This window comes from Stylophora pistillata, chromosome 6, assembly GCF_964205215.1.
Source record: "Stylophora pistillata chromosome 6, jaStyPist1.2, whole genome shotgun sequence".
NCBI lineage: Eukaryota > Metazoa > Cnidaria > Anthozoa > Scleractinia > Pocilloporidae > Stylophora > Stylophora pistillata.
This window is the reverse complement of record NC_142524.1, coordinates 13824575-13842074: the sequence shown is the minus strand read 5'-3', so window position 1 is coordinate 13842074 and position 17500 is coordinate 13824575. Positions and strand designations below refer to the sequence as shown.

The window sequence follows — 17500 nt, the reverse complement described above, 5'->3', positions numbered from 1 at the left end:
GCGCATTGTTGATTTTTCACCTCCAATTATTTTTTTTGGAGCTCAAACACTGTGAAATACTTGGGTTTAATTTTTGATGCTTCTATGAACTGGAAAGAACACATAAATAGCATTTCTTATAAAGTAACTCGTAGATTAAATTTATTGGGAAGAATTCGCAAATATTTAGATACCCATACCTGTAAGCTTCTATATATGTATGGGTCCGCGAATGATCCCAGGACCGCAAATGATCCCAGGACCGCAGATGATCCCGGACCGCACATGATCCACAAATTGGAACGCAAATGATCCCCACACCGAACACCGAACACCCACACCGAACACGGCGAGAGGAAAATAGCTAAAGAAATTTGCCCCAGATGTGGAAGGCAGTTCGATTGTTACTCACACGGCGGTGTCTTTCAGAGTGGTGAAGGTGGAGCGTTACAGGTTTATTCAGACGACAGCGTCTTTTGCAACAATTGCCTCCTGGAGGAGTTTTAGATAGGAACTTTAGCTGAAGACACACATGGCAACAAAAAGGAAAGCAAGCACTGCATACTGCTGGACGGAATCTTATTATCTAAAAGATTAAGTTCTTGGTATTGTTGCTGCCGTTGTTATCAGTCGTATGGCGTTAATGGACTGACTAGATCATTTGATTTGAAGATACTGTAACACCAAAATAACAATGTTTAGCTGAGAAGAGATACGAGGCGTATGTTGCGTCATTAAAGAAAATCTGTTGAGGGGATTCTGGTTGCAAAGAAAACAAAACTTCTGGCCTGCAATTCAGATCAGCAGTTTTATTTGTCAGTTGTCAGTTGTCAGTTGTTAGAGTGAATAAAAAAAATTTAGCACAAAGTGTGGAAAAGATGCTAGTTGAGAGCCATGATAATCACTGTTCACGCCAATTCCCTATCCACACTATTTCAGCATCCATCCCATTCCTTACATTTTAGTCGGGATCATTTGCGGTTCGGGGTGGGGATCATTTGCGGTCCGGGATCATTTGCGGTCCAATTTGGGGATCATTTGCGGCCCGGGATCATTTGCGGTCCTGGGATCATTTGCGGACCCGTACAGTTCGGCCTTTAATGGAATATTGTGATATTGTCTGGTCCAATGATGATAGAACCTCTCTTCAAAGACTTCTTTGGCTTCAGGAAAGGGGAGCACGGATTGTTCTCTAAAAGAAGATCAGGGAAGACCGTACCGAAAATTTGTTTTGTGAACTGGGATGGGTCTCCTTGTCGGAACGTTGGAACTTTCACAAGTGTTTAACTGTATTTAAATGCCTTAATGCAATTTATCCACCCTATCTGAGAAGGCTTTTTTCCTATAATTCAGATTTCCCCCATTACAATACCAGAAATAGAGCGAATCTACATATGGTCAAAATAACTTTAAGTCTGGCTACAGGTCATTTACCTATTCAGCTGCTAAACTATTTAACAACCTTGATCATGCCACAAAATGCTCCCTGACACTTAAAGAGTTTGTAAATAACTATTGGCCTAAATATCTTGTAATGATCTATATAATTCGGCATCGTAGGTTTATTGTTCACGGAACACGGGCAAAGGGTTATCTATTCATTTATTTATTTTAATATTTCTATTTTATTAATATATATATTTGTGTATGTATGTTTTTAATATTTTAGATGCACAGCTTCGTTGTAAATAAGTGAGTTAGCTTTATGGATTCTGTGCCTAATAATATATGAAGTTCATATATTTTGAACTGCGGTATCAGATACGTATGATGCACGATCCTCGCAGTAGATAGCGCTATTTATGCAATAGCGAAAATCAGATCTGAAAAAAATCAGGCCTGTACGGGATTCGAACCACTGACCTCTGCGATACTAGTGCAGCGCTCTACCAATTGAGCTAACAAGCCAACTCGGAGCAGGCCGTTAAGTTGATTCGTAATAAACCCGTAATGATAAATCAGATACAATGAATAGTTGAAGTTCATATATTTTGAACTGCGATCGTGCATCATACGTATTTAATACCGTATAATAAGTAGTTTAATTTGAAGTAATACATTTTATATGTATTACTTCAAAATATATGAACTTCATATATTCATACGTATCTAACGTATCTAACGTATGCAACGGAATCGAACAAAGAACAGCTCAGATTGTTTGTAAGTACGTATTCTTTTCATTAGGAAAATATTTGGTCACATTTGCTGTTTTGTTTATTTTCAAGCGACGTTCAAATAATGGTCGTCTAAACCTCGAAGTGAGAGCCACAAAATTAACCGATTTTGCTGGCGTTCGCGAAAAATAAAAATGCAATTGAACTTTAAGTATTTTTTCTAGAAATAGTTCATCCAGACCTATATTCTGGCAATACAAAGTTTGGGGATTTTCGATTGTTTCATATTGCACACCTCCAGGCGATATTTACGAACGGCCGCTCTTAAGAACTATCCTTCCTTTTTAATTCAGACAATGATCAAGTCATTAATCCGAGTTATAGGTATGGATTGAACATAGCACTCCTTCCTTCCTTTCTTCGATGACTGTTAAAGTTTTCTAAATGCACCGACCAGTATCCAATACTGTAGCCAACAGGGTATAAATGGGGGATTATAAAATAATGAAAAATAATGTTATCCCTTTAGTAGAGAGTATTTCCACAACACTGAATTAAGTAAACGCTATTTCAGATTCCTGTCGTACACTCGAGTTCACTGCGGCGATCCACGGTCAGCGTCTTACAAACAACGTGATACAAGTCTCTTACTTTTTGACCCAGGATACCTGTGTTACATGGAACCAAACTGTGTCAGTTATAATTTCGCGGAAAGCAACGATGGAATAAAAGAGTGCGAATTGAATAACTCCACGTACGAACGGAACGAATGGGATTTGAAACAAGACTCAAACTCTATTTACCGAGGAGCTATGGTAAATATGTAGTGATGAAAATAGGATCTTAACTCGAGTGATATTTCAGAGTCGATGCAAAAACGACGAGAACATGAAATGCATTGTGTATGATATCGTACACCTTAGAAAGCTGCTTAATTTTCTATCCTTTTTGTTATTTAATTTTGTTGTTTGTTTTTGTACTAAGGTTGGGCTACGAAATTCCCTGCTTGCTTTCACATGCATATATCTTTTGCATCTATTACACGAGTTGACTGTATGTGTGGTACATACGTCCAACAATTGTATTCAAAGTTTATGGCAGTTTTGTTAACACAGAAACTGACATTGCCACTAAGGGGTTAGTGTCGGAAGTAGAAAGCTGCCATAGAAAATATCATGGAAACTATCATGGTATGGGTGGGGAGGTGGGTGAGTAACTGGCCAGGGAGCGCCATCCTGTCCAACAGAAATATCAATACGCACTGGTGTTTCATGCTAAATTTACTTGGGTAAGCTAAATGTTAATTTTGTTTAGACCACCAGAATTATGTCATCGACTGCACTTCATACTGGGTGCTTTCTTAATATGCTCTTTAATTCAATTTATTTTCGAGTTATGACGGCTCAATATTTTCATAAATATTCTCATTGGAAGGGTGTTTTTCTTTTGCACCTAATGGTTACGGACTGTAGGAAGTATCTGAGTGTTTACAAACAAATTATTGTCCATTTTAAGTGAACAACAACATTATTTAGGAACTCGCAATGACCACTTCAAGGTTAAAGTCACTAGGCACACGAGCCTAGTGGTCCAACCGCCTTTCCGACTTCCTTAGCATGAAGCGACTAGGAGTATTAATACTCCCAATCCCCCGGATAGGATGTTAGTTCATCGCATGGCCACACCCCCGCATTTCATCAGTCTTCTGTGACAACTCGCCCGTTCCCTTTTATACTCTGGGGTGGAGGGAGCCATTATGGGAGTGAAGTGTTTGCTCACTAACATAACACATCGACCCGTCCAGGTCTAGAACCCAGACCCCTGAGTCCAGTCAGCCGTCCATACGGCCACTGCATCACTTCATTTACCACACGAAGGTAGTCGAGGCATATTAATATGCTTTAAACTTTCTTGTATTTAATTAACTACTTCTTTCGTAAACGTTTTCAATTAATGTTTCTCTCCATTTGCCAGGATGCCTGCTTGAACAATCGATGTATGAACAATGCAACCTGTCAAACAGGTTTCACCGATAGAGGATATCGATGCGTTTGCATTGGAGGTTTCCAGGGAGAGGACTGCGATGAAGGTAAACGGTGATTTCTATCTTCTTCGAAGATGTTATTCTAAGCACCCATTTTAGCTGCCCATTAAGCTTTGTTTTGGTGGCTTTCCTTGAATAACGCATCTTTTTCTGTTATCTTTTAGATGTTGATGAATGCAACACAGGAGAAAATTCTTGTAGTGAAGACGCAGAATGCATCAACACCCGAGGCTCATACAACTGCACTTGCAAACAAGGATATGATGGAGACGGATGGAATTGTAGTAAGTTAGGTAGGTTTTAAAATGTGTTTTACGTAATGGTAATAATAATGATTGCCTAATGACGCTCTCAAGCATGTGAAAGCAGAATTTGAAGGAAACGATTGGTCATAACATCTCACTCAACTTTACAAAAGGCGAAGAGTCGAAGTTTCCATTATTACGAATTTGTCCTATGCAGATTATCAGTATTCTCTTCTTTGTTACAGCGTCAACGTGCAAGGACATCTATGACAAAAACATGTAAGTATAAGTCAATATTACTCAAGAACGTTTAAAATAATTTTGTTTTATTTGATCATGCACTTTTTGGAGACAATTTTAAGTCGCCCGCAGATATTTACGCATTTTACATCTGTGAAAGGACTCTCCCTCAAAGATCTCCATAATCAATTTTGGTCGCACTACTAGTGATACAGACCTATAAGTACAACAGACTACTTAATCAAATCAAAAGCCAAAACGAAAGGTTTTTAAAAACTTACCCGAGCGGGAGGTTGAGACCAGAAATGGCTCATAACTTAGATCTTAGAGAAGTAGCCTTTTGAAAACCATTACATTCCTGACTGACCAAAAAAAACAAAGGTTAAGTAAGAAATACCAGAAATGAATGACGAGAAAACTTTTCTGCTATCTTTGCAAATGATAACTTGTTCTGGTTAATCAGTGACGCAGTTTGCACTATGAGCCACATTTTACCCCGTGTTACTTTGAATGATTCCCTTACGGGGTGGGAGTACGGATACAAATTAACTCAAGCCTTTGTGGTGGTGACTTCCCAAATCATTCTTAGCAGCATAAGGCAGTCTGAAGCCTTTCCCTACGTCTTCATCTCGCCTACATCTAGCCAATTCGGAAGGCCACAAAAGTGTGAACAAACATCTTTCGGATCGGCGCTCGCAATCTTCGCGGTAACCATGGACGCCTTTCGTTCGACTACTTAAATCTCAGGAGGACTCAGAATGCTTCGTCCCACGCTCGTTACAAGATGAAAAACATCGTTCTCTATTAATTTCATCATGTTTTTCATGTTATCGTGTTCCCATCATCAGCATTGTACCATTTTTCAAAATAGAAACCACACACCAGCTGAAGTAGGGCTAACGCTTGTAACCGGCGTTAGCCGTAGAAATTCATCTCGGAGGCCAATTTACTAAGTCCCCACCGATGCAGCAATACACTACGTCTTTCTTTAGAAACTTAACCCCTTTCACCTGGCTTTAGATAACTTCAAAACTGTGATTGCAATTTTTACCCTTATTAATAGCTCACTGAATGGAAATAGAGACTACTTACTGCACATTGGATCTGAGATGATCCCAGTATATTGTCACATGGACAACAATGGCCTGGGCGAACATGGAGAATGCGAAGGAGGAGGGTGGACTCTAGTGATGAAAACCGACGGCACACAGGTAAAATGTTGCGAAATTCACCAAATGCATTATGAAGAGTATCTAAATTCATATATGTTATAATTCATAGCTAGGGACATAATTGTAAATGGACAGTCATATCTAAAACAACAGAATGTTTCTGTCGAGGAACTATCGGCTGATAGTTGCCCCGCGGAAATTTCCAAGGGGCACCTATCAGACCGATAGTTCCGAGACATAAACACTCTATTGTCTCTATTGTTCACCACTAAATTTTCTTCCGCGCGCCAGTTGAAAAACAGTCGAAACCCACTAAATGCAGATCAATCAAATATTTATTCATGCGTACAGCCTGTCACAAATGTCAATAATTCGCAACCGTACATTGGCTAAATAATACGTTATACCTGTCAGAATTGAAAAGTCACTGTTTTTCGTACCTGCCTAACTTCGCGGCCGTCAAACCATTCAAAATTTCTCACGGATGAGTACTATCCCTCCGGGTATTTTCCGCGGACGGGCACTATGGGCTGGTAGTGTCTATCCACGGATCAATTTAAACCAATAAGAATCAGAGAAAATTTAGTGGTGAACTGTAACCAATGATAGGCATTAAGAATACTGAGCAAAGAACCTCACGACATTGTGATTTATAACATAATGAACATAATGAACATAATGAACCTCGATTTAACGAACCTCTATATAACGAAGTCCTTGGTATAACGACCGATACTTCAGTTTCTGCCCGGCAGAAACTGAAATATCGGTCGTCATACCAGTGGCACTTCGTTTAATGGAGGTTCCACTGTAGTGCGCATCACCTGATTGGTCAGTTCAATTCCTAAGCGACCCCGCTTGTTACTATATATATATATATATATATATATATAACCAAAATAGCGGAATGAGATCATCATCTACTAAAAAGTGCTCAATAGCAGGGCTAGAGCTATGGATAATTATACCTCAAGATTTAGGTTACTTGAACTTTTACTGCAACTCTGAGTTTCATGCCTCTTGCGAAGCAATCGTCAGGCAACTGCCAGAAACCACGCACCCCGGTTTTCTGGCAGTTGCCTGACGATTGCTTCGCAAGAGGCATGAAACTCAGAGTTGCAGTAAAAGTTCAAGTAACCTAAATCTTGAGGTATAATTATATATATATATATATATATATATATATATATCATAAAAGCAATAGAGCACATTACTCTATAAAGTAATAAGCCACGTGGAATGTTGTGAAATGAGGAGAATTCCGCTCGTGATTTTCTAAGCTTTCCGAGTGTTCTCCTTACATCCTGCGTGGCTTTATTATAGAGCCCGCAAAAATGTGTTCTATTGCTTATGAGCTTCTCCATGGCTGTGACGCGATGGTCGTAGGTCCATTCGTACTTGCACACAAGATATGCTTTCAAGCTTTTCTCAAATCCTGGCCTAGATGGAAAATTTACCTCAATCAAATACCACATGGAGTGTACAATGAAATACATATTTCTGTCGGAAGCTAGATGATTTGCTAGCGTGATAAAAACGGAACCAAATTTCTCACATGGAAGTTACGTATTCTGACAAGAGATTCCCGAATTTTGAACAATCTCATGACCCTATTAGTACTATCTTTTAGTCATACTCCTGTGCACACGAATTGAGGGGAATTGAAATGCTTGAGCGAGTTTATGTTTGATGGATAGGTTAAATTCAGTTTTGTTTTTCATTCAGTCAAGGAATAACATCTTCCGAACGACAATCTCATCTTAACGCTTTGTTTCCTTTGCAGATGACGTTTCACTATGATAGCTCATTGTGGAGTGATAAGGAAAGCTTCAATGCCCATGATGGTCAAACTGGGTTGGATACTCTTGAAACCAAGCTGCCAACCTACTGGAGCACCCCATTTTCCAAGATCTGTCTTGGTATGAAGATTAACACGCAACTGAATTTCATTTCCATCGATATGCCATCGAACTCTCTTCACGCGCTCATCGCTGACGGTCAGTATCGCAATACCTCACTAGGCCGTTACACGTGGAAGAAACTTATTGGTTCACAGGCATCCTTACAGCGTAACTGTAACCTAGAAGGCTTTAACGTGTTTGGTACAAGCTTTGGCCATTCAAGAACGAGAATTGGTATCCTTGGTAACAATGAAGGGGATTGCGGAAACTGTGACTCAAGACTCGGATTCGGAACAGGTGGAGCACACGACAATTCTAATACATGCGGGAACGACGCCAAGTACGGAGGTGACAATGGAGACAAGAATACAAAAACAATGGGATACGTTCTAGTGCTATGAAATTAGACATCTATATTTATACAGGGTAGCCCCTTCGGTGTAGTAAACACTGGTATCAAAGGGGGTCCTGTCAACCGCCCATCCCATCCCTGGGGAGGACATCCATCACACAGTAATCTCGTCCGTGGGAAATTAACATCTCCTGCTCCTGACCCTGCAGGAGACGGGACCTCCATTTATTTGTCCCTATCCGAGAAGACTAGAATATCTAATCATTTCTTGATGTTATAGAAAGGTAGCATATTATTCTCAATTATTTTAAATCCTGAGTGTTGGTCCGGCCCGGGCTCGAACCCTCGACCACCCGCACAACAGTCCAGTGCTCTACCAAGCGCTCTACCAGCGCTCTACCAAATTCGTTGGGAATGTGACATTATTCTTAATAGATAGCCCACGAGAGGTAGATTTTCGTTTATAGTATCGAGGGAAACGATGGACACGTAGTATTGCATGATGGAGAAGCATACAACTGTTACTCAGCTAATACTCAGTCATAATTTGGATATATCAAAAAAGCTGAAGTGGTAAATTGGCCACCGTAACGATTACAAAAGCTGACGTTTCGAGCATTAGCCTTTTCGCTCCGACGAAGGGCTAACGCTCGAAACGTCAGCTTTTGCAATCGTTAAGGTGGCCAATTTACCACTTCAACTTTGTTGATATATCCAAATTATTTCGTTACTCCCACCGACGCAGCCCCAAACAGTTTCTTTCGAAACTATCAGCCTTTATTCATTAATACTCAGTCATTCATTTTCAGTCTTCAGTTCTCTCTTGTTCAAAAGAATCCAAAATGAAGACAACTGCCATTTTGAAACAACTTCAGCATTTTATTGAGTCTTCAGATGAAGAACACTTGCGAGCAAATTCAGTGAAGCGTGAGGCGACAGGTTTTTATTACCGTTATGGCAATTTGGGGGCTATTTATAAAAGGATCGTTGCAACAACTACGTTTCAGCTTTACTGACCACCTGTCACGATAAGGACTCAGTTTATATTCTCTTACATGGCCATCCCAATTCACTCTCTATGTGCGTTCCGCGTTTTTTGCTTCCAACTCAAATCAATACCAGGGGTCACAGCTAGTGCCGGGAGGCGAGACGAGGCACTTTCGTTGTCTAGTCTTAAATCCCTAATGTGGCGAAGTATTGTTTTTAGCAAAAAGACACTGCATTCCCCGGTGGAGTATTATCAATAAATTGTGATAGTGTTGTGTGTATGATTATAATAGTTAAGCACATTTAATAAATGAATAGATGAAACAAAATATAACTTAAAAAACAATTTTTTTTATAATAGGTTTTCGTGAGGAAATACAATGCATTCACCAATGTCCATTTTTGTATAACATTGACTCAGCCTGAAGGAATTTAGGTGAATTTGGTGAGGTCACTATAAAATACGCCATTTCCGAATTGCCTTTGGCCTCGTTTTCAAAAGGAGGACTGGCGGTAAACCATTCCTATGGAAATGGATGAATCTGCATGTGAATGAAAACTTATTATAGCATGAAAGGATGAGCACCAGGACTCGCTTTGAAAAAGAGGCTAACGGTTATTCGGAAAGGGGCTATTACAACTCACGTACTTGTATAATCTATTGACGTTCCTGTTTGCAGTGATCTTTATACAACTTTTGCTTTCTTCGTCATTCGTTTTGCTAAACCAATTCACTGAAAAACTTATCGAATTGGAAAAAAGACGAGAGATAAAACTGGGAACAGGAAACTTGAGTGCGTTAAACTATGTTATGAAGGAACGATAAATGCGAACAAATAAAGCCTATTACTGTATTCACAACTGAAAACATAAATAGATATTTTTTAATTCCCTAGTTTCCGTGTCAAATCAGCCCTTCCCTCCCTACCTGAAACAAATCATCAATGAAAATCACGAATCATGGCTTCGATTGAGATACAAATGTTAAGATGTAAATGGTAGCAGCTTTTTTCGAGATTTTCGATAACTTTTGCGTCGCACATGCATGGAAGATTTAAACGAAGCTCAGAAAAAAAATTGTCTTCAGATCATCACAATAATCTCTATAATTAATTATTTGTAGAACATTATTGGATCAAGATGTATCCCATAGCCTTAACTCCCTTGTCTCCGTTATCAGCGCCGTATCTGCCGACAGCAACGTTTCCACAGGTGTTAGAGTCATCAGGAGATCCTCCAGTACCAAAACCGATTCTTGAATCGCAGCTGTGGCAGTTATTTTGTTCATTAGCAACGATACCAATTCTTGCTTTAGAATTCATCAATGAACCCACTGCATTAAACCCCTCTTTATTACATTTCAACTGTAAAGAGGCTTGCGACCCGATAAGCGATTTCCAAGTGTCTCGACCCAATGAGGTGTGTCGGTATTTTCCGTCAGCAATCAATGAGTATAATGAGTCGGCCTCCCTCTCGACAAGAATGAATTTGTGCTGTTGGCCAATTTTAATTCCGAGACAGATTTTGGTGAAAGGCATACCCCAGTAGGTTGGTAACTTTGTCTCTTCCTCGTCAAAACCTGTCTCACCTCCAGCAAGGTTAAAGGTTTGATTGTTCTGCCAAAGGCTGGAGCCCCAGTGAAAGGTCCTCTTAAATGTGATCAAGAAACGACGTATTCAGTTTGTGGCAACATGTATGTAATAGATGAAATTACGGGAATAGACATAACCTAATCGTTTATTTAACAAATGTTAAACATCACAGGGTACACTATTGAGTTGTGGATGAACGCGAGAGGTTGCTATGCACGAAAGAAACCAAGTGCATCCAAAACTCAATAGTGTACACTGTGGCATTTACCATTTGTTTTATAACATAACATTGATACATTGTAGCAAAAGCAGTTTTCTTTTGTCTAAAAAATCTTACGTTACCAGAAAAAACAAGCGCGCCGGAAAATTAGCCTTTGCATTTGCTCACGTCTGCGGCGTACACCCATAGGCAAATGGTGGACGCTAAATTGACCAATCAGAGCGCGCGCTTTGGTTATGTTATAACACAACTTAGTGCACAACTTACAACAACTCAACCACTGAGCCTTCTCCGTTTTTCTTTCTTTTTTTTTTGGCCATTTTTATTAATAAATCTGTTCTGTTAGATCTATCCGCTCACTCAAGAAAGAATTTCAATGTTGGTTACATTACCTCTTTGCCGTCAATCTTCATGACCAGGGTCCAACCACCAGCTCCGCATGGTCCAAGATCAGTTCTACTGAGGTGGCAATAGACAGGAAAACGCTGGGTTCCTATTCTCAATTGATAAGCTTTGTTTTCATTAAACCTTAAAAAAAAATGTAGCTGTTTCATTCAAGATTGTGGCCAATTTTGTTATTTTATTGGTATTTCTATTTGTTTGTTTTGTTTTTTTTAGAATGAAACTTGACAACACCTAATATGAACTTCTTGACTGAGTGCAGCAGGGTCAGACAGTTCATATGACGATAATTTTTATTTGTGGTGTTTGGCAACTGACGGCATAAATTTAGAAAATATGCTGCAAAGATGTAGTAAAAAAAAGGTAAAGTCTGTTTACGAGCCTAGTGGCCCATTAGGCCAGTGCTTAACTCCGGTTTCTGTAGTACGAAGCGACTAGGAGTATTTTTACTCTCCCCTGGATGGGATGCCAGTCCATCGCAGGGTTACCCCCAGCATTAAATTACCGGTACCCGTTTATACGCCTGGGTGAAGAGAGGCACTGTGAGAGTAGCATCTTGCCTAAGAACACAACACAATGTCCCGGCCGGGGCACGAACCCGGACCACTCGATCCGGAGTCGAGCGCACTAACCAAAAGGCCACAGCCCCTCCACGCTGCAAAGATGTATTTCTTAGAAATTCCATTCTAAGAACTTGATTAAACCTGATTAAAAGATCTCTTGGTCGGGTAAATTCATTCATTTATAGTTAAAATATTACAGAATTCTCAAATTATTTGATCCCTTAACTCCCAATATTTCATTACTAATTGCTATGATACCATGATCAATCTGATTCATATTATAAAATTATTACAGCTGATGATAATTTCCTGAGTTTCTTTAATAAAAATGGTACCGTATGCGGTGAAATCAAGTTCAAGCTTCTGGAAAGCAATACACCATACACGAATCGAAGCACTTAAATCACTTTAACCTTACGTAAAGGTATGGAAATCATGCGAAAAAAAATATCGATTTATTAATTTCGGCGGTATTACTTTCATGTGTCCCAAAATGGTGGACTGACTTAAAAGACCATTTTGACCCGACTGACTTCAATTCTATGGGTAGATCCATAATATATGGATTTTCTTCCGAATTAAAAGTGAAAGGTTGTACTCAGTGTTTTTATGTGCTTATGAAAATTCTGCTTCGAAAACCCACTTACAGATTCAAGTCGTAAATTTCCTTGCACGACGTAAATGCTGCAGAAACAAGAAGCAATAAAAGAAATTAATAATCAAATGTTAAAAAAATAGATTACTGAAACATTTATGGGTACACTGCTTTGACGAGGGATATCCAACTTTTTCTCGATGTTGTGTGAGTTTGGATTTAGTGACTAATATACTGTATTTTAACCTTCCCTCTTTCTTCCTCCTATTTAGCATGATTATAACAAGCTAAGATGAAAGTACATGTAATCCATAAAGAAAAGTGAATGGAAAACAGTCAATCTCAATTCTCAGAGGTAAGAAATGTTTTAAATCGCATATTTGACGCTTCTTAGGTGGTCCTGAAGGACAACTTCGTTAACGATTTATTATTTTGTGTTTGAACTTCATGTTTGATGTTTTTTACTATAATTACAAAATATGAAAGATGATCTTTTTTATAGGTGTTCCACCAATTTATATTAGTTACTTTATTTCTTATGTTCAGTTTCTTATACATCTATTATACCTCATTTCTTGATAGTTTTGTGGCTTACCGTTAATTTCGCAGTCCTGACCCTTAAAACCTGCAATACACAGGCAGCGATATCCTCTGCCGGTGAAACCAACTTGACAAGTCGCATTGTTTTTACATCTGTTGTTTATACATGCGTTCTATTGTCCAAGAAAACCAAAATTCGTACATGATAAAAGCTAGTTGATAAATGATTTGGAAAACCGTATAGCAAATAAATCATTTGCGTAAAATAAGCAAGGAACATACGTCGCTTTTGTGTCTAGAGAGAGATGAAGCAAATTCTGTGTTCTGATTAGCCAGGGGAAAAAAAAAAAACCCTAGCCACGTCTTCTGTGAACAAATGTAACTTAACTATGGGGTCAAATTTAAAGTTTTTAATCTAGTGCCCATGTGTACAAATAAAGAAAGAAGGAAGGAAAGCAAATTGAAAAACAAAAACAAACAAAAATCAAGCAAACTTCAAGAAAAACAACCAGACAAGTAACAACAACAAAAACATCAAAAAAGAGAAAAAAGAAAAAAAAAAAAAACAGAAAAAAAACTCAACTGAGGTGCGTCAGGGAAAAAAATTATAGTTGTGTCAAGGAATAATGTACTCTTAAGCATTCCCCTCGATAACAATGTTTTCGCTGATTCTCACCTCGGCTCCGTTATAAGTATAACTTGGGTTGCTCTTTAAATCGCTAGTGTACTCTATATGTGACGCATTATTCAATTCACATCTTTGCCTCCCAGCTTCACCTCGAGTCAAAAAATTAAAACTGATGCAGTTGTAATCTGAATGGCAGAGAATCCTACAGAATCGTTCGTTCGTTGCTTCAGTGACGTTAATGATGTGATTGATCAGGCGTTTGCCTTTAAGCGTATGGCCGCTTCTGAACTCCAAACTGCGACAGTCACCTAGGACAAATTTTTGCCTAATTATGAGTTGAATTAAGTATTTAACAAATATATTCAGCGATGAAAAATACCAACTCTTTGTTTGACTAGTTTTACAGTTCTAGCATTACAGAGAATGGAATATATCTCATAAATACACGTAAACTAAAGGTTGATATTTTTGGGCCATTTTCGTTTTCACTATAGTCAAACAATTACAACAAGAAGTAAATTGGATGACTTGTAAGTTGAAAACTCGGGGAGTGCTCGGACAATCTTCAATATTAAGAGTGTCATACCTTTACAAAGAAACTAAGATTATGTGAGAATCGTGAGTCTGAGCTGGATAATCTCTCTTGCAATTTAGTTTGTCGTTACCACTTATAATGTGTTCTAATCCGAAGATATTAGCTAGACCCGAGATCCGGCATTCCTCAGCATTTTGTTTCTAAGAAGAATAGCACGTCGTCTTAGTCTGTACCGTAAGTTACGGATCCTCATTAAGACTAGCTTTACACTAGAGAAGAGTTTTCCGGATTCGTCAATGTTTCCGGATTCATCAATTTTGGAGTATTCGGATTCGTAGGCATTTACACTGAAAGGATATTCGGATTCATGACCGTTTACACACAACGATAACTCCGGGAGCATTCGAAATGGAATGGTTACCAAGCCCAGTGTTGTTTCTTCGTTCGATCGACAAAGTGAAAATGCCTCCCCCAAAAAAGGCTAAAGTAGATCCAGATGAGGCAAATTTGAGTTGGACAGATGCCAAGTCATCTACTTCGTTGGCGATTAGGCTCACGTCAAATTTCCTTGCGATAATAATTTGCGTTTCCTCAGAAATACTGCGCTACACATGATAAAATCTATCGCCTGAACCTGCACCAAGATTAGGCAACCGGAGACCGCCAGCAATGTTAGCACCCCATGTTGGTTTCACCGCAAACTCAAAAGATTGCAGACGGAAATAATATCCGGATTCGAGAAAAAAGCGTTTACACGACAAAACTTTCCGGATTCAAAAGTTATCGGATTCAAAGTTCCCATTTTAAATTCTGGATTCAAAATCTCCGGAGACACAACCAAACCGGGGAGTTTTTATTTCGGATTCGTCCACTTTCGTGTAAACGGCAAAATCATTCCGGTACTAAAACGTTTCGGATTCATCACGAATCCGGTACAATTTCCTCTAGTGTACACCTAGTCTTAATGGTCCACGCTTAGTGCTTTTACCATAACTCGATCAAGGAGAAAAAACTTGGACTTAAAGTTATAGTAAAAATTCATAAACGCGGATAGTTGAAGGCCTTTATGTGTAATAGTCTCAACAATTGTTTTTTCAGTGCACGTCTCCCTATTCGAGAGAAACCTCGACAGTAAATTAATATCTAACGGAATGCCTCGAAGATCATTTGTTTTTATCAAGTGAAATATTTTCCTTTTGGCTTTGAGATTTCAATTTGTATCACATGATAGATGGAACGCAAGGTTATGTAACATACCTGAAGTGCAACTGGCTTTTAGTATCAAAGGTGAAAATAGGAAGGCAAAGCCGTACGTTAAACCCAACAAAGTAGACATTGCTTACAATTTCGCCCTTAGAAAGTATCAGGAACTAGAAATCCTGTTAAGCTTTGGGATTCGGCGTCCTGTTATAGAGTATTATTCACGGGTTAAGATTACTATTCATAAAATCCATTAATTTTGCCCATCAGCTCATCAATTACGGTAAACAATGTGTTTCGTTCTTTGCAAGTGTTTACCCTTTGTCTCCATGCAATCTTCACTCATCCGGTCATTGTTCTAGAGGGTTTTTATGACGTACAAGTGTTTCAATTAGAATATGTGTAATTGTGACTCTGCACATATTTCAAAACAACTTTAATTAGAAGTTATTTAACACTTGATTCCTAAAAAACTCGAGAACGGTGTGAAAAAGAAAAAAGAAATGATGATAAAGGTTCAACTCGAACATTTCATTTAAGTCAAGATAGCAACATTTCTATCTTCTTTCTTTTTCAACATGTTTTGATGTTTATATCTCAGTTATAAGAAGTTAACAAAACAATCTTACAGCAGAGAAAGACTACTAACACAAAACTTTCCAACTGGACTGATCGGAATTTGCTTTTTCCATTGTAAAATATCATTCAAATTGTTTTAACGACACATGGTAGTAAAACCATGAGTCCCTTTGCGAAATTCCTCACAAGTGAGGAATCAGGTTAACTTTTGCGACGTATATGAATAAATGAAGATCTATTTAAACAACTAAATAAAGGCTGATAGTTTCTAAAGAAACTGTTTGGGGCTGCGTCGGTGGGGGTATGCGTCGGTGGGGGGTAACGAAATAATTTGGATATATCAACAAAGTTGAAATGGTAAATTGGCCACCGTTACGATTATAAAAGCTGACGTTTCGAGCGTTAGCCCTTCGTCGGAGCGAAACGTCAGCTTTTATAATCGTAACGGTGGCCAATTTACCATTTCAACTTTGTTGATATTTTCAAATTATTTAAACAACTAGTCGGCAGGGTGGATAATAATTTGAAAAATTATCATCCACCCTGCCGACTAGCTGAATTATTTCTTTTAATTCGTTTGTACCAAAAAATGTTCAGAATTATTGTACACAGATAAAACCTTCGGCTGGTTATGCATTCATATGGAAACATACTTCGTCTTTGCAGAGGATGGTCGGGATTCAAATTTCAGTCCCAACACACTGTTCAACGGGAAACGTCTGATTAACCTTGTTATACGCGTCGCTGAGGTCAAAGACAAGCAATTCTGTGTATTGCCATGCTTCATGGAGAACTACTGTTTCAGTTATAATACAAAGACAAGGAGTGACGATGGAAAATTAAAATGTGAACTAAATAATGCAACACACGAAGGACACGAAAACGATCTTTGGGATGACACCGACTATGTTTACCGCGCAGCTGAGGTATTGCATAATAGAATGTGAAGATAATTATATCACTCGTTGACACTTGTCAGAAGGCTCGACGTTTAACTTTAAGGTCAGTTTAGAAGTTAAGCAAAACTTGCGATAAGCATACACCTATGTGGCTCTGTACATACACTCTATTTAGCGTGGAGTGGCGAAGCGAGTCTGAAATCGATGGTGTTGTCCTCTGGATAAAGATTCGTTCTGAAGCACAAAATAGAAGGAACAGTTTTTTACATTAAAGTTGAAGTTGGTCTCTTATTCTATTTCATCTTTAAATTTTGTTTTTGCATTGGTTAGAATGCTTGTGCCAGTAGCCCTTGCAGTAATAAAGCTACCCGTCAAACCGGTTTCACGAAGTTAAGATATCGTTGCTTATGTCCAACAGGATTTACGGTTCAGACTTGTGAAAATGGTTAGAAACTTTGGTTTTTAAGTCTAAAACCCCAGTCAATGGTGATAATTCTCGCTATTTTGACGATATTATTTTGTAACTGAATCAGAGTATCGAAAATAAGAAAGCTGAGTTTCACCGTTGACTGTAGCCTACAAAATGAGGCAACAAAGTATGACTGCAACTACAAAAACTATGAAATGTTTCCCTTTTCAGAAATTCACGAGTGCTCTACGGGAACTCACAATTGTAATGCTAATGCAGAATGTGTAAATACGGCTGGTTC

At 38.7% G+C, this 17500-nt stretch overlaps 3 protein-coding genes across 7 annotated transcripts in view; 2 read left to right on the top strand and 1 right to left on the bottom strand.

Moving 5' to 3' along the window:
* LOC111326514 (uncharacterized) overlaps positions 1-9434 on the top strand; it is an 18591-nt gene extending 9157 nt beyond the window's left edge. The window contains exons 2-8 of one of the 2 annotated variants that reach the window (XM_088763122.1): positions 2671-2911; positions 3081-3158; positions 4071-4185; positions 4305-4433; positions 4631-4664; positions 5689-5836; positions 7581-9434. In XM_088763122.1, the coding sequence (XP_088619248.1) occupies positions 2774-2911; positions 3081-3158; positions 4071-4185; positions 4305-4433; positions 4631-4664; positions 5689-5836; positions 7581-8099 (1161 nt within the window). In that variant the 5' untranslated portion in view covers positions 2671-2773 and the 3' untranslated portion in view covers positions 8100-9434. The remainder of the gene's footprint in view (positions 1-2670; positions 2912-3080; positions 3159-4070; positions 4186-4304; positions 4434-4630; positions 4665-5688; positions 5837-7580) is intronic. The other variant, XM_088763123.1, reaches the window with a different exon arrangement.
* Positions 9369-15544, bottom strand: LOC111326513 (uncharacterized). Its single transcript, XM_022930524.2, has 6 exons — positions 15370-15544; positions 13626-13885; positions 13005-13122; positions 12462-12498; positions 11242-11377; positions 9369-10686 (listed from the first exon to the last, which is right to left on the bottom strand). Exons 1-6 carry the CDS (start codon positions 15446-15448, stop codon positions 10165-10167), a joined length of 1152 nt encoding a protein of 383 aa, XP_022786259.2. The 5' UTR covers positions 15449-15544; the 3' UTR covers positions 9369-10164.
* Positions 15545-16461: 917 nt separating this feature from the next.
* Positions 16462-17500, top strand: part of LOC111326511 (uncharacterized) — a 15092-nt gene continuing 14053 nt past the window's right edge. For 2 of the 4 annotated variants that reach the window (XM_088725197.1, XM_088725199.1), the window contains exon 1: positions 16729-16893. Coding sequence is in view for 1 of the 4 variants with exons in the window: in XM_088725196.1 (XP_088581322.1) it covers positions 16533-16817 (285 nt within the window). In the remaining 3 variants the exon portion in view is untranslated. Of the gene's footprint in view, positions 16894-17500 lie in introns of all 4 variants that reach the window. The other 2 variants (XM_088725196.1, XM_088725198.1) reach the window with 2 other exon arrangements.